General features: G+C 41.3%; 1 protein-coding gene across 1 annotated transcript; it reads right to left on the reverse strand.

Annotated features, from left to right (window-relative positions):
* On the reverse strand, positions 1-26,072 carry LOC138972716 (TBC1 domain family member 23-like). Its single transcript, XM_070345371.1, has 17 exons — positions 26,007-26,072; positions 23,939-24,047; positions 22,277-22,379; positions 20,057-20,261; positions 18,594-18,717; positions 17,554-17,678; positions 16,415-16,461; positions 15,335-15,438; positions 13,933-14,058; positions 13,469-13,576; positions 12,993-13,068; positions 11,054-11,191; positions 9,752-9,891; positions 3,598-3,707; positions 3,070-3,149; positions 1,813-1,948; positions 1-572 (listed from the first exon to the last, which is right to left on the reverse strand). Exons 1-17 carry the CDS (start codon positions 26,036-26,038, stop codon positions 296-298), a joined length of 2,040 nt encoding a protein of 679 aa, XP_070201472.1. The 5' UTR covers positions 26,039-26,072; the 3' UTR covers positions 1-295.
* Between the last annotated feature and the right edge of the window lie 181 nt (positions 26,073-26,253).

The raw sequence follows: 26,253 nt of genomic DNA on the forward strand, positions 1-26,253 counted from the left end.
CACACACTGTGTATGCACGCACACACAACACAACACACATTGTGCATGCATGTACACACATTCTCTCTCACACACACCTCCATGCAACAACCACACACACACACACACACACACACACACACACACACACACACACATACACACACACACACACACACCACCATGCGTTAACTAAATTACACACACACACATACACACACACACACACACACAGTCTCTCATTCTCTGTCCCTTTTTTTCAATCTCTCCCCTAATTCCCCCTACATCCCCCTCCCAATGCGTTTCGCTGTGAGCGTTAGCTGTCCAGAGCGTCCAAAACTCTCATAATTTGCTGTTTGATTTTTTTGGTGGCCTCGGACGCGGTAGGAATAATGAACTTGTCGACGTCGGTGACATGAAAGCCGTCGTCTTCATGCGTGCCGTACTTGAACGTGATGAGCTCTGGGTATTTCTTCTTGGATGTGATTTTGACCACGGAGCCCAACGCTCGCCGAGCTTGGATGAGAGCCATGCCTTTCTTCTGTGGAATGTCGCGCAGTATGTACAGGTGGCTGTTGGTCACGATCAGGGTGCTGCAACATTAATATGGAGTATAGTCACTTGTCATTTTTATTATACATGTACATTATTTCTGGTTTTGACCAAAATATGATACATTATTCTTTAAAACACAATATGGCTATACTGGTGAAAGAGGGATTAGTAAGGAATGCATGAGAAAATGTTCTGTTTCAGGGTGGTTTTTTTTGGGTCAGATAAGTGTCAAAACATCCCAGTGTGCATGCATGCTTGTGCAATAAATCAGAAAACAAATTCATGCATGCAGAAGAAAAACGGTAGCACAAGACAAGTGACCGCATGCTATCTATCCCCAGACATAGCAATAGCAGCCTGAGGACATTCTCCAAGGACAAAAAGTAAACTGAATTAACTCATTCGCTGCGTGTCGGAACTGGAATTCCGACACCTGTGTTTAGCGTTGGCTGCGTGCCGGTACTTGAGTTCCGACGGATATCACGAATTTTTAACGGTGTAAACGGGTCCTGCTGACCAAGGGAAACAACCCCTGCAATGAACTTCTATCTGTCTACGGTGGTACCATTCACTGTAAACAGTTACTTCCCTTCAATTGTTGGGATTAATAAAAATTTTGTTGACGGTGTGCGACCCACGTGTTTTGACTTTTCCAAGATGGCGGATCGTTCTGCTGAGACGTAGTAACTTGAAAAGAGTGCTAGAACGTGTTATTCAGTACGGTTCTGATCTTGACCTCAGTGATGATGATAGTGGAGATGATATTTTAGATTCTGGTGACGATTTTGTGCCAATGGACGATCATTTGGGTGATGATTCGGGCAATGCAAGTGTCGATCATGACATTGTGTATGATGAACCCATGACGTAGAAAGTTTTTTTGTTTTGCTTCAAATTGGATATTTTGCCTGGATATGAAGACAACAAAAGGTATGTACTTTCAAATGTTTCATATATTTTCTAAAAGAGTAAGTTCCAAACTTTGCAAAAACATAAGGTATGTAAGGTTATCTTGTGTTGTTGATTTTTAATAATTTTTTCAAAATGGCTCTAAATCGCGCGTTGGCAGGGAACACAGGGGAAATTTAGACGCGCAGCGAATGAGTTAACCAAAAGTCGCCACAGACAGAGAGAGTGAGAGAGAGAGAGAGAGAGAGAGAGAAAGAGAGAAAGAGAGAGAGATTAAGAGACGGAGAGAGAGAAAGAGAGAGAGAGACTCACAGAGAGAGAAACAGAAAGATCTGCTTAGATGTACTCAGAGTAACTGAGAGTGCATACCTGGGGTAAGTGAATCCGTTGCTCTTGACCTCCTTACACTGACAGGCGTAGACCACGTCGGGTTTCTTGCGCCACGTGTCCAGACTGACTGTCTCCTTGTGCTCGTCCTCCGACATGTCCCCACTGCCGTCCTCACCTGGGGGAGAGATCATGCTGTTGTTGTCATCTCCATTATCATCATGACTGTAGTTATTATCATCGTCTCCATTATCATCACTGTAGTTATCATCGTCAACATAGAAGTGTCACTGAATCACCTGGGATTGATTTTACGACCCAAAAGCCTAAGATTCTATCTCTGGAATCATGCAGTTTAGGAAGATGTTCAGCTCATATGCTGTGAACCGTCACTTGAAGTCCCCTTCTGATTACACTTACAGTAGAACCACCCTTTAAAGACTTTCACCGTCGCTCTTTCAGATTTTCTGTTCTTTACATCTATGCTTAAGACTCACTCTTTTTTAAGACCCAATTTTCTCTGATTTTTGGCGGCCTTATAATGGGGTTCCACTGTATCCTCCCCCCCCCCAATTTTTTAATGGAAAAAAAATTACACCACCAGAGCAAATCTTGAGAATTCCTCTAGATTTTTTGTTAGGTTTGTTTTTTTGTTTGTTTGCTTAATGCCCAGCCGACCACGAAGGGCCAAATTATCAGGGCGGTGCTGCTTCTGATATATAACGTGCGCCACACACAAGACAGAAGTCGCAGCACAGGCTTCATGTCTCACCCAGTCACATTATTCTGACACCGGACCAACCAGTCCTAGCACTAACCCCATAATGCCAGACGCCAGGCGGAGCAGCCACTAGATTGCCAATTTTAAAGTCTTAGGTATGACCCGGCCGGGATTCGAACCCACGACCTCCCGATCACGGGGCGGACGCCTTACCACTAGGCCAACCGTGCCGGTACTTTTTTTTTAGGTGACATTCATGGAATGGCAAATAAAGTGTAAACAGCAATGGGGAAATGAAAGCAACTTGTGGTAACAAGGAAAAGAGAAGATGGTGAAGAGAAACACCAGTGGTAAGACATCGGCCTCTTAATCGGGAGGTCGTGAGTTCGAATCCCGGTCGCTGCCGCCTGGTGGGTTAAGAGTGGAGATTTTTCCGATCTCCCAGGTCAACTTATGTGCAGACCTGCTAGTGACTTAACCCCCTACGTGTGTACACGCAAGCACAAGACCAAGTGCGCAGGGAAAAGATCCTGAAATCCAGCCCATGAACGAAGAAGAAGAAGAAGAGAAACACTGACCTTCGTCGTCATCACCTATCGTGAAGACGTTGGCGATGTTTCTGTAGCGCTTGCCCAGCCTGTCTGTGGTGCTCACATGTCTGTCACACAACAAACTACATTCTGAGAGGCACATCATATGCATGAATGACTCAAAATCATATCCATACAGTAACCAACACTTTACTTTCAAACACAAATATGGGCCCATACACACACAAACAAAAAGTATACGTGTATATGTGTGTGCACACAAAGGTACATGCATCCACACTCTCCCCCCGCCTCCCTCCCCCCGCCTCCCTCCCTAACAATACATTTAAAACAAATGCTTCTTTCAATGTTTACTGACAATAACTGTAATCATGTGTCAAAATACTGGATCAGCTTCGAGATGCGCTTGTGAAGGAAAGTAGTCTAGCCATTTTTCTCGCCATATTTTTTTCCACTGATCATATTCTAGACAATCATGGGAACAAAATAGGGTGAAATTGTATGTGTTTCCAGGTTTGCCCTCACATCCCCCTCACATCCACACAAACACTGTACCTGTCAGACGCCTGCGGGTCGTTCTTGATGTAGTTGGACAGTTTTTCTTTCATCTCCGCCGACTTGCTTTTCATCACCGTGGACAGTTTGCCAAACAGTTCTGTCGGCAGCTGGATAAACAATGAACAAAAACACATACTGTAAGGTCTGCCATCCCACAATACCATAATGCGTAGGGTAAACATGTCTCTAAAAGTGGAGGGGCAGCAGTATCCTCTCTGCTGTGAACTTATCTGATTTGGCCAACAACAAAAAATAGGTGTGGTTACGGTAACATAGCAAAAAAAAATAGGGTAGGAAGGTAGGCAATCACTTTTTTTTTTAAACTTTTTTTCTAATGTGTACAAATTAAACCTACTTGACAGGGAAATAAGTGTGCGACTCGGGCGCTTCAGCTTTCATTGCGTTTTCTGCACTCGGTTTTTTTGTTGTTTTTTTTGGACAAATGTAATAAAAAGTTATAGGGTTGGCCCCTAAAAATAGGGTAGGTCGGGTTACCGTAACCACACCTATTTTTTTTTTAGGCCTTTGCAATAATTTATGAAATTGAGTTTTTCCACTTTTCAAGTCCATACATGTCATTCTCATACATGTCATTCTCATACATGTCATTCTCATACATGTCATTCTCATACCTGTCATTCTCATACATGTCATTCTCATACTTGTCATTCTCATACATGTCATTCTCATACTTGTCATTCTCATACATGTCATTCTCTTACATGTCATTCTCATACCTGTCATTCTCATACATGTCATTCTCATACATGTCATTCTCATACATGTCATTCTCATACATGTCATTCTCATACTTGTCATTCTCATACTTGTCATTCTCATACTTGTCATTCTCATACATGTCATTCTCATACTTGTCATTCTCATACATGTCATTCTCATACTTGTCATTCTCATACATGTCATTCTCATACATGTCATTCTCATACATGTCATTCTCATACATGTCATTCTCATACATGTCATTCTCATACTTGTCATTCTCATACATGTCATTCTCATACATGTCATTCTCATACTTGTCATTCTCATACATGTCATTCTCATACATGTCATTCTCATATATGTCATTCTCATACTTGTCATTTTCATACATGTCATTCTCATACATGTCATTCTCATACTTGTCATTCTCATACTTGTCATTCTCATACATGTCATTCTCATACTTGTCATTCTCATACATGTCATTCTCATACTTGTCATTCTCATACATGTCATTCTCATACATGTCATTCTCATACATGTCATTCTCATACTTGTTATTCTCATACATGTCATTCTCATACATGTCATTCTCATACATGTCATTCTCATACATGTCATTCTCATACTTGTCATTCTCATACTTGTCATACTCATACATGTCATTCTCATACTTGTCATTCTCATACATGTCATTCTCATACATGTCATTCTCATACTTGTCATTCTCATACATGTCATTCTCATACTTGTCATTCTCATACATGTCATTCTCATACCTGTCATTCTCATACATGTCATTCTCATACTTGTCATTCTCATACATGTCATTCTCATACATGTCATTCTCATACTTGTCATACTCATACTTGTCATTCTCATACTTGTCATTCTCATACTTGTCATTCTCATACTTGTCATTCTCATACTTGTCATTCTCGTACATGTCATTCTCATACTTGTCATTCTCATACATGTCATTCTCATACATGTCATTCTCATACATGTCATTCTCATACATGTCATTTTCATACTTGTCATTCTCATACATGTCATTCTCATACATGTCATTCTCATACTTGTCATTCTCATACATGTCATTCTCATACTTGTCATTCTCATACATGTCATTCTCATACATGTCATTCTCATACATGTCATTCTCATACATGTCATTCTCATACTTGTCATTCTCATACATGTCATTCTCATACATGTCATTCTCATACTTGTCATTCTCATACATGTCATTCTCATACATGTCATTCTCATACATGTCATTCTCATACATGTCATTCTCATACATGTCATTCTCATACTTGTCATTCTCATACATGTCATTTTCATACATGTCATTCTCATACTTGTCATTTTCATACATGTCATTCTCATACATGTCATTCTCATACATGTCATTCTCATACTTGTCATTCTCATACATGTCATTCTCATACATGTCATTCTCATACATGTCATTCTCATACATGTCATTCTCATACTTGTCATTCTCATACATGTCATTCTCATACTTGTCATTCTCATACATGTCATTCTCATACATGTCATTCTCATACATGTCATTCTCATACTTGTCATTCTCATACTTGTCATTCTCATACCTGTCATTCTCATACATGTCATTCTCATACATGTCATTCTCACACATGTCATTCTCATACTTGTCATACTCATACATGTCATTCTCATACATGTCAGTCTCATACTTGTCATTCTCATACATGTCATTCTCATACTTGTCATTCTCATACATGTCATTCTCATACATGTCTTTCTCATACTTGTCATTCTCATACATGTCATTCTCATACATGTCATTCTCATACTTGTCATACTCATACTTGTCATTCTCATACTTGTCATTCTCATACTTGTCATTCTCATACATGTCATTCTCATACTTGTCATTCTCATACCTGTCATTCTCATACATGTCATTCTCATACATGTCATTCTCATACATGTCATTCTCATACTTGTCATTCTCATACTTGTCATTCTTATACTTGTCATTCTCATACATGTCATACTCATACATGTCATACTCATCATTCTCATACATGTCATTCTCATACATGTCATTCTCATACATGTCATTCTCATACTTGTCATACTCATACATGTCATTCTCATACATGTCATTCTCATACATGTCATTCTCATACATGTCATTCTCATACATGTCATTCTCATACATGTCATTCTCATACTTGTCATTCTCATACATGTCATTCTCATACATGTCATTCTCATACATGTCATTCTCATACTTGTCATTCTCATACATGTCATTCTCATACATGTCATTCTCATACATGTCATTCTCATACATGTCATTCTCATACATGTCATTCTCATACTTGTCATACTCATACATGTCATTCTCATACCTGTCATTCTCATACTTGTCATTCTCATACATGTCATTCTCATACCTGTCATTCTCATACATGTCATTCTCATACTTGTCATACTCATACATGTCATTCTCATACATGTCATTCTCATACATGTCATTCTCATACATGTCATTCTCATACATGTCATTCTCATACATGTCTTTCTCATACATGTCTTTCTCATACATGTCATTCTCATACTTGTCATTCTCATACCTGTCATTCTCATACTTGTCATTCTCATACTTGTCATACTCATACATGTCATTCTCATACCTGTCATTCTCATACTTGTCATTCTCATACATGTCATTCTCATACATGTCATTCTCATACTTGTCATTCTCATACCTGTCATTCTCATACATGTCATTCTCATACATGTCATTCTCATACATGTCATTCTCATACATGTCATTCTCATACATGTCATTCTCATACTTGTCATTCTCATACATGTCATACTCATACATGTCATACTCATACTTGTTATTCTCATACATGTCATTCTCATACATGTCATTCTCATACATGTCATTCTCATACTTGTCATTCTCATACATGTCATACTCATACATGTCATTCTCATACTTGTTATTCTCACACATGTCATTCTCATACATGTCATTCTCATACATGTCATTCTCATACTTGTCATTCTCATACATGTCATTCTCATACTTGTCATTCTCATACATGTCATTCTCATACATGTCATTCTCATACATGTCATTCTCATACTTGTCATTCTCATACATGTCATTCTCATACTTGTCATTCTCATACTTGTCATTCTCATACTTGTCATTCTCATACATGTCATTCTCATACATGTCATTCTCATACTTGTCATTCTCATACATGTCATTCTCATACTTGTCATTCTCATACTTGTCATTCTCATACTTGTCATTCTCATACATGTCATTCTCATACTTGTCATTCTCATACTTGTCATTCTCATACTTGTCATTCTCATACTTGTCATTCTCATACATGTCATTCTCATACTTGTCATTCTCATACCTGTCATTCTCATACATGTCATTCTCATACATGTCATTCTCATACTTGTCATTCTCATACATGTCATTCTCATACTTGTCATTCTCATACCTGTCATTCTCATACCTGTCATTCTCATACATGTCATTCTCATACATGTCATTCTCATACATGTCATTCTCATACATGTCATTCTCATACATGTCATTCTCATACATGTCATTCTCATACATGTCATTCTCATACTTGTCATTCTCATACTTGTCATTCTCATACATGTCATTCTCATACTTGTCATTCTCATACCTGTCATTCTCATACATGTCATTCTCATACATGTCATTCTCATACTTGTCATACTCATACTTGTCATTCTCATACTTGTCATTCTCATACATGTCATTCTCATACTTGTCATACTCATACTTGTCATTCTCATACTTGTCATTCTCATACTTGTCATTCTCATACATGTCATTCTCATACATGTCATTCTCATACATGTCATTCTCATACATGTCATTCTCATACTTGTCATTCTCATACATGTCATTCTCATACATGTCATTCTCATACTTGTCATTCTCATACATGTCATTCTCATACATGTCATTCTCATACTTGTCATTCTCATACATGTCATTCTTATTCCTCTTCTTTTTACTCTTTTTTATATTTAGTCAAGTTTTGACTAAATATTTTAACATCGAGGGGGAATCGAAACGAGGGTCGTGGTGTATGTGCGTGTGTGCGTGTGTGTGTGTGTCTGTGTGTGTGTGTGTGTAGAGCGATTCAGACTAAACTACTGGACCGATCTTTATGAAATTTGACATGAGAGTTCCTGGGTATGAAATCCCCGAACGTTTTTTTCATTTTTTTGATAAATGTCTTTGATGACGTCATATCCGGCTTTTCGTGAAAGTTGAGGCGGCACTGTCACGCCCTCATTTTTCAACCAAATTGGTTGAAATTTTGGTCAAGTACTCTTCGACGAAGCCCGGGGTTCGGTATTGCATTTCAGCTTGGTGGCTTAAAAATTAATTAATGACTTTGGTCATTAAAAATCTGAAAATTGTAAAAAAAATTAAAAATTTATAAAACGATCCAAATTTACGTTTATCTTATTCTCCATCATTTGCTGATTCCAAAAACATATCAATATGTTATATTTGGATTAAAAACAAGCTCTGAAAATTAAATATATAAAAATTATTATCAAATTTTTTTTTTCGAAATCAATTTAAAAACACTTTCATCGTATTCCTTGTCGGTTCCTGATTCCAAAAATATATAGATATGATATGTTTGGATTAAAAACACGCTCGGAAAGTTAAAACGAAGAGAGGTACAGAAAAGCGTGCTATCCTTCTTAGCGCAACGAATACCCCGCTCTTCTTGTCAATTCCACGGGCACTGCCTTTGCCACGGGCGGTGGAGTGACGATGCTACGAGTATACGGTCTTGCTGCGTTCAGTTTCATTCTGTGAGTTCGACAGCTACTTGACTAAATATTGTATTTTCGCCTTACGCGACTTGTTTTTCTTTCTCTTTCTTTCTTCGTTAACAGACAAGTGTCCACATATCAATCTTAGGCCTAAAAAAAAAATAGGTGTGGTTACGGTAACCCGACCTACCCTATTTTTAGGGGCCGACCCTATAACTTTTTATTACATTTGTCAAAAAAACACACACAAAAACAAGAAAACGAGTGCAGAAAACGCAATGAAAGCGAAAGCGCCTGAGTCGCACACTTATTTCCCTGTCAAGTAGGTTTAATTTGTACACATAAGAAAAAAAAGTTTAAAAAAAAAAAGTGATTGCCTACCTTCCTACCCTATTGTTTTTGGCTATGTTACCGTAACCACACCTATTTTTTATTTTTTTTTGCCTTATCCTTCTCCCTCTTCCTTCCAACCTCTTGACCGTCCATCTTCGCTTCCCTTTCAAACTAAATTCACATTTTCTCCTCTCTTTTTTCCTGACCAATGATATCAGCCTGTACTCACAATCCTTGCGGGACTGAAGTCCTCGCTGTTCTCCGGGTCGCTGGTACTGCTGGCGTTGTCAGGGCTACAGATGATGCAGGCACGGGGGTTGTGGTCCGCAAAGTTGCCCTGCAAGTCTTCTTGCAGCATGTTGTGCAGGGCTTCAAAAAGGAATATACAAATAAATACATTAAAAAATTAAAAAATTGAGGATGAAAGTCGCTTGTTCATTTTAATGCTTGTTATTCTCTCAGGTGCCAGGAGGTTGGTTCCGTAATACTCTCACTTGCTCCATTGCACCTGGGACAGGCTGATCTTTCTTAACCCAGTGTGGGATTTTCAGTGGGGCGACCACCCCCAACCCAGCGCGTCCCCGGGTGGCGGATAGTGGGACGGTCTTCAGATATGGAGATCAGCCGCTTGCGGCCGCGGACCAAACTGGCGGTGTTTCATACCAGGGCGGAGTGGGGTAGCAGGCGGCACTGCTACCCCCTTTGAAATGCTCCATCGTCCACTGACGGGACTCATCTAATGCGATTAGTGGCGCATTAAAACCCTAGCCCCGGGTGGGATCCCGGCAAATCCTCCCCCCTGTGCTCTCAGGGTAGGACGTACGGGCCATGAGCTAAGGGTGAGGTAACCCCGACAGAAAACCCCGAATGCTGAAGACGGAGGACCCGGGCCGCACGGCGCATTCTAACAAACCACGGGTACATGCGCTTACGCAAATGATGACACCTCTGCGAACGCCAAGAAGAAGAAGAAGAAGAAGCTCCATTGCACATGTCGTTTGCATTTAGAGCGCTTACTTCCTTTTGGTTATTTGATGGCATTTACATACAATCACCAACACATTTCTTGGTTCAAGGCGATGCAAGTGCGAGTGTTGTAAGCAACAAAGTCTCCCTGCAGGTCAGTCAAGGGCAGATAAAAGCAAGGGGACGTTATCACATGTACATTTTCTGGACCAACTGTGTGTCATCTGGATTCAAGGGGGGAGAGAGAGAGAGAGAGAGAGAGAGAGAGAGAGAGAGAGAGAGAGAGAGATAGAGATAGAGAGAGAGAGAGATATATAGAGAGAGATAGAGAGAGAGATATAGAGAGATAGAGAGAGAGATATAGAGAGAGATAGAGAGATAGAGAGATAGAGAGAGAGATAGAGAGAGAGCGAGCCTCAGATATCAGTTCACTAAACTGTCAACAACAACAAAACAAAACAAAAAACTAAAAAAAATGTCAACTGACTTTGTCAAGGAGTACTTCACAAATTGTAAAAACACACACATACACCAACAGGCAAAGCATACAGACACACCAACATACCCAGAAATCCGCCCTGTGCTAGGGAGACGTACTGCTGGTTTCTCTGCAACATGTTGGCGACCACCATCATCACGTACTGGTCCTCCTCCTCTCTGCCACTGCCCATGAACACCAGGTGCTCCCCTCCGGCCACCGAACCTGTACATCCACTTTGCCATCAGCATCGCACTTTTCATCACTTTTTTCATTGTCGTCGTCCTCTTCCTCATTAATAAAAGTAACCAGGGATCGCGCTAGGATTGTTCAAATTGCGTACGGCTTACGCAATGTCGGCCAAAAAACGCGTAAAGCAGAACCGATTTTGCGTCACACTATAACACCATGGGTGTTACTGGGAAAAATAAAAAAACCTGAAAGGCAGGGGTCCAAAATGCTCAAGTTTGAAAGAAAGTTTCTGGACACCGACGAAACCAAATCATAATAAGCAAGATGGCGGCAAATCCAAGGGAGCGAACTGAGAAAGCACGCGAACCGGTGTCAAAAGTCGGATCGGAACCGCTGCTCGTTATTTCAACTTAGCGAAACGAAGTTTTTTTTTTGTTTTTTTTTGAAAACCCGGAAAACCGGAATTTCCAGCTTCAGATTTTTTTGAAAACAGGAAATCCGGCAAAAGCCGGAAGAGTAACACCCATGTAACACAGTTAAATCATGTCAAAAGCACGCATTTCTCTCACCTATTTCCGGCGCTCACATCGGCTCTGGAATTCGCGGCAAGCCCTATCTACAACGTCCGCCCTTTGGCTCACGGCCGGCCCCTCCATGGCGATACGCATCAGAGTGTCAACTCACGCATCGCCGAGAGCCGAGAGCACGTCACCTCATTTTGTTTGATCCAAAACAGACTTTAGATTTGAACTCGCGCGCTTGTGCTATGTTTGATCCAGAACAGACTAGAGATTCTAAACTCGCGCGCGTGTGCTATAGTCTGATTCAGTATTGGGATGTGCTGCTGAGCATGCCGTTTTGAATAGAAGTTGTTTTGTGTACGCGTTACGCATAAGCGCCGAGAAAATGCGTGGGCGGATTTTAAAACACGTCAAATACGCAAAAAAACATGCGTTAACGCGATCCCTGAGTAACATCATTTTTATCATCACCATCATCTGTTGTCAAGAATCATGCTCCAGTCATTATATTTTGTGTCCAGAATGCGCCCCCCATCCCTCCACTCAAAATTCAGGCCTCCTATTTTAGGAAATCCCCCCCCCCCTTTTTTTTAAGACCCCAGTTTTTAGAGACCCCATATTTCTGTCAATAAACTATGTCCATTTACCTCCATCTTTTTAAAAAATATTTCTTTGTTTCATTTTATTTGTTTAGATTTATGAATGTTTTAAAAGGCACGTGGCACCTACCTGTGGCAATGGCGGTGCGTTGTGTGGCAAAGAGAGCCTGCACCGCTGTACTTCATGTGACACCTACCTGTGGCAATGGCAGTGCGTTGTGTGGCAAAGAGAGCCTGCACCGCTGTACTTCATGTGACACCTACCTGTGGCAATGGCGGTGCGTTGTGTGGCAAAGAGAGCCTGCACCACTGTACTTCACGTGACACCTACCTGTGGCAATGGCGGTGCGTTGTGTGGCAAAGTTCCCGTGACACCTACCTGTGGCAATGGCGGTGCGTTGTGTGGCAAAGAAAGCCTGCACCGCTGTACTTCACGTGACACCTACCTGTGGCAATGGCGGTGCGTTGTGTGGCAAAGAGAGCCTGCACCCCTGTACTTCACGTGACACCTACCTGTGGCAATGGCGGTGGGTTGTGTGGCAAAGAGAGCCTGCACCCCTGTACTTCACGTGACACCTACCTGTGGCAATGGCGGTGCGTTGTGTGGCAAAGAGAGCCTGCACCGCTGTACTTCACGTGACACCTACCTGTGGTAATGGCGGTGCGTTGTGTGGCAAAGAGAGCCTACACCACTGTACTTCACGTGGCACCTACCTGTGGCAATGGCGGTGCGTTGTGTGGCAAAGAGAGCCTGCACCGCTGTGCTGAACTCGTCTGGGTTCTGCAGCATCTGGAAACACACAGAACAAACATGCCTGTAATACACACTCCCAACTCCAAGCTTATGTAAAGCAATGAGAAAACACAGAATGTTACTGTCCACTTTCAGTAGCTCAAGAATGTAGTGGAAAGATGCCCCGTTATTGGCATGTATGTAATTAAAGCCAGAGAAAATATAGAAAAAATCCTACAAGAAAAGAGAAAAACAAACTTTTAGCTGCAAAAAATTCCCAAATTAATCATTTCAATCTATAAAGATTACTCCGGAATAATATTGTGACTGCCACTCACTTATGATATTTATAATGACTTCCAAGGAACATTTTTCGAGACTGTTTTTTTGCAGAATCCTTTCTTCACGATAAACAGACACAGCTAATTCGACAAGGTTGAAGGCAGCCAGGACTCACCAGGTTGGCATCCAGGTGAAAAGCTGTGGGCAGGTGACCCGAGTTGTATTGTTCTGCTGGCCGGCAGTCCACCACGAAGAACCGCACACAGTCCTCTGGGGCTGTCGTCTGTAGCATAGCATGATACTGCTTAGTTGTGTGTGTGTGTGTGTGTGTGTGTGTGTGTGTGTGTGTGTGTGTGTGTGTGAGTGTAAGTGTGTGAGATAGTGAGTGAGTGAGTGAGTGAGTGAGTGAGTGAGTGAGTGTGTGTGTGTGTGACAGAATCATGGAAAAAAACAAACGAGAGAGGAGGTAGGTAGGTGCATGTACATATTTATAAGACCAAGAGCTTTTACTTTTCTCAATGTTTCAGATCATGTAAATCTTTGCTGCTGTGTTTGTGTGTCTGTGCAGGATATATGGAAGAGCACAAAAAACATTGTGGCTCTTCACACAGACAGACACCCACACACAAACACACTGACCATAGAGTTTTGATTGGTCTGCACCAGTTCCTCAGGTGAGACAGGTAAGCACAGCTCCATCCCACACCTGTCCCCCTCCCCTGTTCCTCCCAGCACACTGCCCCCATACAGCACACAGTGGTAGTCCTGCAACACAACAAACACATGTATAATCCCTAAAAACACAAAAAGCATGCGCATGGAATTGAATATGGGACTCAAAACACTACTGCTAAACTTCTTCAAACAGAATATGTGTTTTACGTATAGTAATTTTAGTTTCAGTGATTTGTATTGTTTTTAGTTATTTTTCAGATCACATACACAGATACACATACACTTGTAGTTGCCATTGCCTGCTTCAAAAATATGTTAAACAGCTCAAACAATCAATCTACGTCTTAAATTCTAAAAGAAGCAGAACTTGACCCTTTCGCAATAACCATAAACAGTGGAGTCCAGGTATAACGAACCTGGGTATAACGAAATCCCTCTTTTAACAAACTGCCATGGATTTCCCGGCAGACAGCCTTATATTTCTTACTTGTTACTTTCCGGCTACATCGAACCTCTTGAACTCATTTGCATAACGAACCCCTCTTTTAACAATCATCGCGCCAGAGCCGTTTTGTCTCTAAAAGTCACAAGGCTACAACGAACTGATGTCAATAATTGTCTCCAAAGACAAAAATACACAAAAATACAAAAACACAAGTGCACATCGCGTGATGAGCGAACTCTGAACTAACAGCGGGAGGTGCACGGAACAGATCGAACCAAAACCGAAAGTTGTGGTGACGTCATGACATTTTGCGATGTACGTCAGCGAAGCTCGTGCACATGTGGTCTGTCTTGCTAAAAACAATGGCTGACGAACATGGTTTCGAAATCTGGAACTGTTTTTTTTTGTTTTCTCCGATCCGTGACCGAGTGACGCGATATAGAACTACGCGTTCGTTTGAATCAATACTCTCCTCAGGCAGTGAAGTCGCCTAAATTGCTCAACACTGTGGACAGTCCGGAGTGCAGTTATGTCCCGTGAATGAGCGAGTCAAAGTTTTATCGTGAAAACTGACGCTTTCCATGCACCTCCCGCTGTTAGTTTGCCTCTCTCTATGAATTATATTATGAAGCTGTTGAAAACATGCAGAGATTGTATACTCAGTCTCCAAGGTAAGATCGATGGGACGATCATTTGAAGGTGATTGTGAAAACTTGTCTTGAGGCCAACGAACTAAAATGAATCTCCCTTGAGATTCGTTGTACCCGGACTCCACTGTATATACATCTCTTCCCTGGTTAATTCACAGCATACATCGACTGTTACATAAAACAAAAACAAGAGTTAAAATGCAACCACAAACAAATGTATACACACCCCCCCCCTCCCATACACACACTCTCTCAGCCACTGGGTGCTTACCCTCTTGAAAGACTGAGGAGTTTTGCCAGCGAAATGCTGGGCAAGAGAACAGAAGTCTTCAATGTCCTCAGCTTCCAGCGCCTGGGGAAAACTTGCCATGTGCTCTGCATCACAAACAAAAAATAAACATATAAAACAATATTCCGACAATATCAAGATGTCTGAAACTAGTGATAAAAATAGCATAGTAAAGCACAAACATTTACACATCCATGCTCACACATAAGCACATTTATCAAAACCTTTTGACACACACACACGCATGCACACACACACACGCACGCACGCAAACACACACACACACAGTAATAATACGAATAATAATAATAATACGAATATTTATAACGCGCACATATCTCACCAACAGGCGACTCAAGGCGCACATACACTCATTCACACACACGGAGACTTAAAGTCACCAACACACACACACCATCAACCATTAAAATATGTACAGTTATTCAGGGTGGGATGGGGTGGGCAGTGTAGAATGCATGGATTATGTGGAAAAAAGGAATGTCTTGAGTGCAGATTTGAATGATTCGAGGGACTGTTGTTGACGGAGGGGGAGAGGTAGTGTGTTCCATTGGCTAGGTGCTTGGAAAGAAAATGAGCGTTGACCTGCTGTTTTGAGTTTGGTGTGGGGGATGTTGAGCTTGAGGGAGTCGGCAGATGATCTGAGTGCTCGTGAAGGGACATAGAGAGAGAGAGAGTCGGAGAGATAGGCAGGGGCGAGACCATGGAGGCATTTGTAGGTGAGAGTGTTGATTTTGTATGTGATACGGGCAGGAACGGGCAACCAGTGGAGCTGATTTAGGAGGGGGGTGATATGATCTCCCTTTTTCTTTCGTAAGACAAGACGGGCAGAGCTATTTTGAATGCGTTGGAGACGAGAGATAGAAGAAGAGGGAAGACCCGCCAAGAGAGAGTTACAATAGTAGGCAGGAAGCAATCAAGTTCATCTTCATTTCCGAAATTTGAACTGCTGTTCATTTTTATTGCTAACTGTGATTTACAAACCCAGCAAATGACAAACTCTACAATGTAACACATACACACACACACATTTCTTTGTCTTACCAATAACTGTTTGCTTGGGCTGGTCCTTTGTCTCCAGAAGAGTTTCTCTGAAAAGACAGACAAACAAAATCATCAGTGTTTCTGACAAGTAACACTGCCATGCTTATATAATATACTTGCTTGATAGTTGTCAATGATATCAACCACTTTAGCAAGACCTTTTTCGTGAACTGACATCAGGCTGAACCCTCATCATTCAATCACCTCTACTAATACTGCCAGTACTAAGGCCACAAAAAAAAAAGTCTGTTTACGGTAACATAGACAACAACAAAAAAGGGTCGGTAGGTCGAAAAAAAAAAAAAAATGTTCCCCAAAAAAACAAAGACTTTCTTTCCCCCCCAAACCCCCCCCCCCCCCCCCCCCCCCCCCCCAATGCCCAAAAAAAGTCTAGGGTCGTGCGAAAAAATAGGGTCAGTCGGGATACCGTAAACAGACTATATTTTTAGTATGGCCTAGGCATACAGAGTGGGCACAACTAGGCAGTTCCAAACTTACAAGAAAAGATTTGTCAGTGTTCCAGATGAAATTGGAGGATACAAATGGCTAAATATATACTTGTACCCACGATGAGAGAACACCCGTGAAACCAGCCAAAGGTGTCCCTTCATGGCAGGTGGCCTGTCACGAATAATAAACAGAACAACAGAAGGTGCCCTCTCATCGGAGGGGAGCTACATAGAAGACAACTTTATAGAAAAACACACAAAAAATCATACAAGGGAGGGCGGGGATGTAGCTCAGTCGGTAGCGCGCTGGATTTGTATCCAGTTGGCCGCTGTCAGCGTGAGTTCGTCCCCACGTTCGGCGAGAGATTTATTTCTCAGAGTCAACTTTGTGTGCAGACTCTCCTCGGTGTCCAAACACCCCCGTGTGTACACGCAAGCACAAGACCAAGTACGCACGAAAAAGATCCTGTAATCCATGTCAGAGTTCGGTGGGTTATAGAAACACAAAAATACCCAGCATGCTTCCTCCGAAAACGGCGTATGGCTGCCTAAATGGCGGGGTAAAAAACGGTCATACACGTAAAATTCCACTCGTGCAAAAAAACCACACGAGTGTACGTGGGAGTTTCAGCCCACGAACGCAGAAGAAGAAGAAGATCATACAAGGAAGAAAATGTGCGAGATGCGTACTTGGAATTGACGAGCAGCACCAGGGCGAGGAAAAAGGAGAGGAAGGGATCAGCATGCTGCAGCAGGACGTCCCACATGGTCAGACATACTCGCAGGTCACATGGCCGTGCGAACAGGCTGTTCAGCTGCACACAGCAAACACAAAACTCAGTCACTTAAAAAACTGCAGCAACCTTCTTTTTCTTCTGCTCAATGAACACTCGTGTTTTACACAAGCGTATATGCCACTCAGTTTTTTCTCTGCCATTCTTTAATATTAAGACGGCCAAACTCTGTTTTTGTGGATGAGTGCTGGCTGTATTTTTTTCGAATACATCACCTCAATTTAACTAATAGGAGTTACCTTACTTACGAGTGCTAGTTCTCAGTCTAGCACTCGTAAGTAAGGTAACTCCTATTAGTTAAATTGAGGTGAGTATTCTTAGAAATAGTCATTTTACTTGTAAAAAATACATTTTTGTGTTTCTATAATCCACGGAACTCTGTGCGTACTTGGTCTTGTGCTTGCGTGTACACACGAAGGGGGGATTAGGCTCTAGCAGGTCTGCACATAAGTTGACCTTGTAGATAGGAAAAATCTCCACCCTTAACCCCGAACCTTCCACTCAGAAGGCCAATGTCTTAACCAAGGTTTACTACTTGGTCCGCTATCTTATTCAAAAAAGACAAATGTACATCAATCAATCAATCAATATGAGGCTTATATCGCGCGTATTCCGTGGGTACAGTTCTAAGCGCAGGGATTTATTTTTTAATTTTTAATTTTAATTTTTTATTTTATGCAATTTACATCGCGCACATATTCAAGGGGCAGGGATTTATTTATGCCGTGTGAGATGGAATTTTTTTACACAATACATCACGCATTCACATCGGCCAGCAGATCGCAGCCATTTCGGCGCATATCCTACTTTTCACGGCCTACTTGCAACATCTTTGCATAGTAATCCCTTACACTCTCCTGCAACCTCCCTCTCTCCTGCATTCTTTTCTTTCAAATCCTCAAACATTCCCAGCTGTATAAAACCTGGTATACTTACCCAAGAAGTCAGGTAGGCATCAGGTGTGATTCTACGTGTGTCCAGGTAGGAGCACAACTCGGGGTCGTGGTATTCAAGCAACAAGCGGAACAGGTGGAAAGCCTTGCCGCTCTTCTTCAGGTCTCTGCAATGACAACAGCTACATCCATAAGGTAAATCATTTTCTCACACAGATATATTTATGATCAAACAGAGAGAGGGAGACTGATTGACTGACTATTGGGGTTTAACGTCCTCTTAGACCAACTGGTCTATATTGGGACAGGTATTGGTAATACGTTGAAGATATGGTGTGATACTTTGATTCGAACAAGCCCGCTGTGGCTGTCTTCTTCGACAGCATTGGGTTTGTCTCGTCAAAGTATCGAAATATGATCATGACAATCGGAGACGAGAGATGATGCATGCGTGTCTTCGTGTTTTCCAAGACCTGAGACTTTCACTGTGAACGTGGGATCTTTTTCGTGCGCATGTGTGCACACGGGGGTGTTCGGACACCGAAGAGAGTCTGCACAAAGTTGACTCCGAGAAATAAATCTCTCCCCGAACGTGGGGATCGAACCCACGCTGATAGCAACCAACTGGCTACAAAGCCAGCGCGCTACCAACTGAGCTACGTCCCCGCCCAGATAGAGAGAGAGAGAGAGAGAGAGAGAGAGAGAGAGAGAGAGAGAGAGAGAGAGAGAGAGAGTGAGAGAGAGAGAGAAAGAGAGAGAAAGAGAGAGGGAGTGAGAGAGGGAGTGAGAGAGAGGGAGTGAGAGAGAGAAAGAGAGAGAGAGATAAAGAGAGAGAAAGAGAGAGGGAGTGAGAGAGAGGGAGTGAGAGAGAGGGAGTGAGAAAGAGAAAGAGAGAGAGAGAGAGAGAGAGAGAGAGAGAGAGAGAAAGAAAGTGACATGAGAGAGACGGAAGAGAGAGAGAGACGGAAGAGAGAGAGAGAGAGACACACACATTCATACAAACACACAAACAGTGAAACACACACGCACACATACACACAAACCAACAGACAGATAGACACACACACATGCCTTATTACATCACAGCTCAAAATTACCCACCCCACCACTGGATACTTTTCTAAATAACAAACAAAACATGCAACAACAAAAAAGGAAACAACTGTGTTAGGCCAAAAAAAAAAAAAAATAGTCTGTTTACGGTAACCCGACCGACCGACCCTATTTTTTTCGCGCCACCCTAGATTTTTTTTTGGCATTTGGGAAAAAAAAAAAAAATCTGCAAAATAACGTAAAAATATGGTTTTGGGGAAAAAAAATTAAAAAAAAAATTTAAAAAAATTTTAAAAAAATCCCGACCTACCGACCCTATTATTTTGGCCTATGTTACCGTAAACAGACCTATTTTTTTTTGGCCTTATTTTTGTACATGTAGGTACACGTGTACTAACAAATGAATGCTCTGACACACTTACATGCACACAGACACCCTTTCTCTCCATGTACCTGGGAATGTATTTGTTGAGGATGGCATAAAAACAGTTGTAGAGCTCAGAGGCAGACATTTTGACGGACAGCAGGGGCTGTAGAATATCCATCCAGCCATTGTTTGACGAATAACGTTCACCCCGCGACTTGCAGTAGAAGGTCACAATAGTCTCAAGGTCACTCACAACTGACACTTTGTCTTCTTCTTCATTTCCTAATTTGTCTGAAATTTGAAGAGAAGACAATGGTTTAGTACTTGAAGACACACACAGATATGCACAGACAGTGTACACACGATAAAAAAGTATAATTGTGTTTGCACCCTCTAAAATTACAGAACAGACATCTATTTCATACAATGTGCATTTGAAACGGATGTACCTTCTGCCAACACTTTTAGATCATGTAAAGACTCTTTTAAAGACTCCTTCTTCCTTGCCATCCCCCCTCCCCTTCACAAGATGTTCAACTTTATGAAAGAGATACCGATTTTTAACAAGATTTAAATAACCAACTATAAAAGAATCTGAGTTTTAAGGAACCTTCTACATTTTACTCTGATATTTTATTTATTTCCATTCCTATAGTACCTTCCTTTTTGTGTTTCCCCTCCATCTTCTTTTCAAACCTTGTTCGTTCTACGTGTTGCTTTTGCTTGTTGTTGCCCTTTGTGTTTGTTTGTTCGTGATCCTGAGGAAGCTTTTAAGTTTCTTTCTTTCTTTCTTTATTTGGTGTTTAACGTCGTTTTCAACCATTCAAGGTTATATCGCGACGGGGGAAGGGGGGAGATGGGATAGGGGAAAGGGGGGAGATGGGATAATAATAATAATAATAACGGGCATTTATAAAGCGCCTTATCAGAAGTTCAAAGCGCGTGAAAACAATACATGTATACAAAAATCATACAATCACTGTCAGATTCAAACCTTTGTTCTTTAAATGTCAATAGAGCCACTTGTTAATTGTTTCTTGTTCACAAAAGCACTAATCAAAAAATTGCTCCAGGGGCTTGCAACGTAGTACAATATATGACCTTACTGGGAGAATGCAAGTTTCCAGTACAAAGGACGTAACATTTCTTACATACTGCTTGACTAAAATCTTTACAAACATTGACTATATTCTATACAAGAAACACTTAACAAGGGTAAAAGGAGAAACAGAACCCGTTAGTCGCCTCTTACGACATGCTGGTTAGCATCGGGTAAATTCTTTCTTGACCCAACCAATATGGGACTCCCCCTAAACCGCGGGGGGTAGCTTTTAAGTTTCATAAGCAAACTTTCATACTGTATTGTGCTGTCCTTGTATCAGTGAGTACAGAATTCTTTTGTTTTTTAACTCTGATAGTGATATACCTTAAATGTGAATACTTTTGAAAGAGTTTGTTTGTTTGTTTGTTTAACGCCCAGCCGACCACGAAGGGCCATATCAGGGCAGTGCTGCCTTGACATATAACGTGCGCCACACACAAGACAGAAGTCACAGCACAGGCTTCATGTCTCACCCAGTACCATTATTCTTACACCGGACCAACCAGTCCTAGCAATAACCCCATAATGCCAGACGCCAGGCGGAGCAGCCACTAGATTGCCAATTTTAAAGTCTTAGGTATGACCCGGCCGGGGTTCGAACCCACGACCTCCCGATCACGGGGCGGACGCCTTACCACTAGGCCAACTGTGCCGGTTTTTGAAAGAGTATGCTGAGAACAAAACAGAATAAGATCAATGCTGAATCAGTCTTGCATGACACTCTGCGATCGCGAGAAAAACAACAACAGGCAGCAAACAATACGACTCAGGCTGGCTAATTAGTTTCCCAACACAACTCTTGCCTTTTATGAGGAGTGTTAGCTCCGTAGACCAAAAGCAATCGAATTATGATTTATCAAATAATCTTCCCTAACAGTAACAGACAAAACCATGAGAAATAAAACATTCTCCCCTGAAAACGGTGTATGGCTGCCTAAATGGAGGGGTAAAAACGGTCATACACATAAAATCCCACTTGTGCAAAAACATGAGTAAACTTGGTACTGTAGGTTCATCCCATGAACTACAGTAAGAAGAAGAAGAAGAAGAAGAAGAAGAAGAAGAAGAAGAAGAAGAAGAAGAAGAAGAAGAAGAAGAAGAAGAAGAAGAAGAAGAAGAAGAAGAAGAAGAAGAAGAAGAAGAAGGAAAAAAAGAAGAAGAAACACTACTTTCTACTTCTCTCTCCCTTTTCTGTCCGACTTACCAACAAGAGCGGCACAGTCCTCTCTAAGCTGCGACTGTTCCTCCATATCATACAGCCCATCAAACGAAGACAGCACATGTTTACCTTGCACTCCCAGGCAAATCTGATGAAAAATGGCAAAGAACATTAGATTTTCAAAAGCAGCTAGTTGTAAAGAATGCACACCATGTGCTGTAGCCAGCTTTACACTCCCAACACCTGTAAAGAATGCACACCATGTGCTGTAGCCAGCTTTACACTCCCAACACCTGTAAAGAATGCACACCATGTGCTGTAGCCAGCTTTACACTCCCAACACCTGTAAAGAATGCACACCATGTGCTGTAGCCAGCTTTACACTCCCAACACCTGTAAAGAATGCACACCATGTGCTGTAGCCAGCTTTACACTCCCAACACCTGTAAAGAATGCACACCATGTGCTGTAGCCAGCTTTACACTCCCAACACCTGTAAAGAATGCACACCATGTGCTGTAGCCAGCTTTACACTCCCAACACCTGTAAAGAATGCACACCATGTGCTGTAGCCAGCTTTACACTCCCAACACCTGTTAAGAACTGGTGTGGTAACTTTCAGGTCTCAAAAAATCTATAAAGAACTAACTACTGGTCTACTCACGATCAAACTCAAAGTATACTACCTTCTTCAGGGGTGTGCAAATTTAAAAATAAACAACTCACCCACGGGTTAGTAGAATCTCATTTCCAGCTCACCCGGGAAAAAAATAGGTAACCCACTCCAACTTTTCTTATTTTGTCTTTGAAGTTTCACACACAGAAACATTGGATTATAAACAACGCCATGGTTGTTTTTCAGTGGCCCGAAACAAATTAGGGAGCGCTTTCTCATTGGTCAAAATGTAAAACTAAACTAAGGGATGTAACTCACATCGTTGAAGCAGACGACATTTTCGAACACGATCAATACTTCAGAAAAAGCGCCTTAGAAACAGTACTCACTGTTTGGGCTTCGGTTTGGGCTTTGTTTTCATTATGAAAAACAAGGGGAAATGTATTTTGGCCATTCATTTTAGTAAGGAGTTGGCATTTGAAGCTCTATCTTGAGTTTTGTTTGTGAAATTTTTAGCTAACCCACGGGAATGCTACTCAAAGACCTCAGCTAACCCGGCCAATTTTTAACTCCCCCCGGGTCACGGGTTAGTGGATTTGCACACCCCTGTTCTTGAAAAATGAATGTGACCATGACTTCTCCAAGTGTGTGCTCCAAGTTCCATATCACAAGGGCATTTTGCACATTTCTTTAAAAAAAATTATATAAAAATAATATTTCATATAATCATTCATTTTTCGCTTGCGGCTTCAGGGCAGGCGGTAGAAAAAATCAGCCAGATAAGTTTTCGTTATTAATTGTTTGTCTGTGCACTTAAAAGACAGTTGGGTCGATATATTTGTCAATGTATTGTTTTGTCAATACAGTAACAAACATTCCAACAACCTACCTTTCTTGTTTATGATTGCACATTTCTTAATTTAGAGACTGTCATTGACATTTAAAGAACAAAATTAGTCTGTTTTCATCATCAATACTGGCTATCAATACACCAGAATCTTCAATATGATGAAGGCGGGTGTGAACTAGAAGAAGAAGTAGCTGTGCATTTGTTTCTTTAATTCTACACTGTCAAGGGAAGACAACTTTACCTGCCATACTTCAGCTCTCAAGTGATCTGGTACTGGCCTCCCTTTGCAAATGTTACGCAGCCTGCCGAAGTCGCAGTCCTCCACAAGGGCAGTTTCTAGCTCTGAGATCCTGGAACCAAATAATATTCATCATTTTCACATGATTCTGGCCAACAATGTGATGTAGTATCAAAAAAGGGTTTATATTCTTTGGTAGAAGTACTCTCTCTCTCTCTTTCTCCCTTCTCCTCCCTGGAAGGTATGTATACCATCAGTGTACTGTTTGGCGGGGGCAGTGACGTGGTGGTAAGACGTCGGCCTCCTAATCGGGAGTTCGAATCCCGGTCGCTGCCGCCTGGTGGGTTAAGAGTGGAGATTTTTCCGATCTCCCAGGTCAACTTATGTGCAGACTTGCTAGTAACTTAACCCCCTTCGTGTGTACACACAAGCACAAGACCAAGTGCGCACAGAAAAGTTTGTGTCATAGTTCGGTGGGTTATAGAAACACAAAAATACCCAGCATGCCTCCCCCGAAATCGGCGTACGCTGCCTGAATGGCGGGGTAAAAACGGTAAATATCCACTTGTGCTAAAAACATGAGTGAACGTGGGAGTCTAAGCCCATGAACGAAGAAGAAGAAGAAGAAGTGTACTGTTACTAAAAGCTATCATATATAATCATAAATGCCAGGTTTTTTGTACATGGATGAAAATGATTCTGAATTGGAAGTGGGGGTGAATTTACTTTTAATTTATACTAACCTTAAATTCAGACGTCTCGATGAAGGCAAATATTCAGTTAAAATGTTTCTGAAATCCTGTTACTGGTACACATTTATTTGTAAATGTAACTGAATTGTTACTGGGAAAAATCAAAAAACCTGAAAGGCAGGGGTCCAAAATGCTCAAGTTTGAAAGAAAGTTTCTGGACACCGACGAAACCAAATCATAATAAGCAAGATGGCGGCAAATCCAAGGGAGCAAACCGAGAAAGCACGCGAACCGGTGTCAAAAGTCGGATCGGAACCGCTGCTCGTTATTTCAACTTAGCGAAACGAAGCTTTTTTTTTTTTTTTTTTTTGAAAACCCGGAAAACCGGAATTTCCGGCTTCAGATTTTTTCAAAAACCGGCAAAAGCCGGAAGAGTAACACCCATGATTGTATTGACTATTGATCAGCAAGTCAGGAGTTATTACTATTAGTCTCAATCTCATTGTTCAGGTTTCGCATCAATTTACAGTCATTCATACAATGAATTTGAAGTCAATGCTAATCATTCTGGCCTGAACTTGCTGAAGCTATTGTTGAATAGAAGAAGAAGCAAAAACTGATTACATCTATTGTCTAATAAAGATCGAGTTTAATATTAATAATTTATAATGTTGTAAAATATTCTGTCTCATAAATGTTGACATGATTGAACCATTGATATTCAATGAATCAGTTAAACAATCAACAATTTTCTGCTGAATGTAGCAATTTAAAGAGTTGCCACATGTTATACACAGGATGTGCTTATAAATATATGAAACAAACGTAATTGATAATTTGCACATGCATCAGGAAGCTTAAAATTATAGCTCTTTATCCTGAACCTCTCACATTGCTCACACAGAAGACAGAGAGTATGTATCCAGTGTAGGTTTGTACATTCGTTAATTGCACCAGCTTGAGGCAAGGATGCTAATTTATTGTGCAAATAAATAAGAGAGAAGAAAACAACTGAAGTCACTTGGTCAGTTTAGAAGTCAATCGTTCTGATTACCCATACCTACTGAGAGTAAGACTACAAGGATCTGTTGTCAATGGAAAAAATACAGGCGTACTGATAACAGAACATAAAAATAAATCCGTACTGTGGACCTTGGGCGCAGCCTAATGATAATATGTTCAGTCCTTGAAGAAGAAAGACCAACAAAATAATTCAATAAAATAGTTCACTTAACGGCGATTTTCATCATGCTAGTGTGATCAATCTCCAAGAAATCGATACTTATGAACAGCGTGTCAGGGTATTTGGCAGCCCCTTTCTCTAAGCGCACTAAAAAGAAAGGAAAGACAAACAGGGCGGGCAGAAAGTTTCAGTTTACCAGCTTGTGTCGTCTGTCTCAAGATCCGCCATCTTGCTTTTTGACGTGTTTGGTCACAAAGTGGTCGCAGTACGTCGAGATGTCGTGATTGTTTCAGAGCACGAATCACGGGCGTACTAACTGGAACACTTGTATTTTATTGCTATTACAAATTTTTTTCTTCGGATTCCGAAAACCCCAATAACCACTTTGGAAACAGTAATGCACACATGTTTAAAGAAGCACGACACCATTCTCGTACGGCAGC

Source organism: Littorina saxatilis, linkage group LG8 (assembly GCF_037325665.1).
Source record: "Littorina saxatilis isolate snail1 linkage group LG8, US_GU_Lsax_2.0, whole genome shotgun sequence".
NCBI lineage: Eukaryota > Metazoa > Mollusca > Gastropoda > Littorinimorpha > Littorinidae > Littorina > Littorina saxatilis.

Coding starts and splice junctions, on each gene's coding strand:
- LOC138972716 (XM_070345371.1), bottom strand. CDS start 26,038: ATGGCGGATCTTGAGACAGACGACACAAGCTG. Junction 13,577..13,932: donor AGACCAATCAAAACTCTATG/GTCAGTGTGTTT, acceptor GCTATGCTACAG/ACGACAGCCCCAGAGGACTG. Junction 3,708..9,751: donor ACTTCAGTCCCGCAAGGATT/GTGAGTACAGGC, acceptor TTGTTTATCCAG/CTGCCGACAGAACTGTTTGG.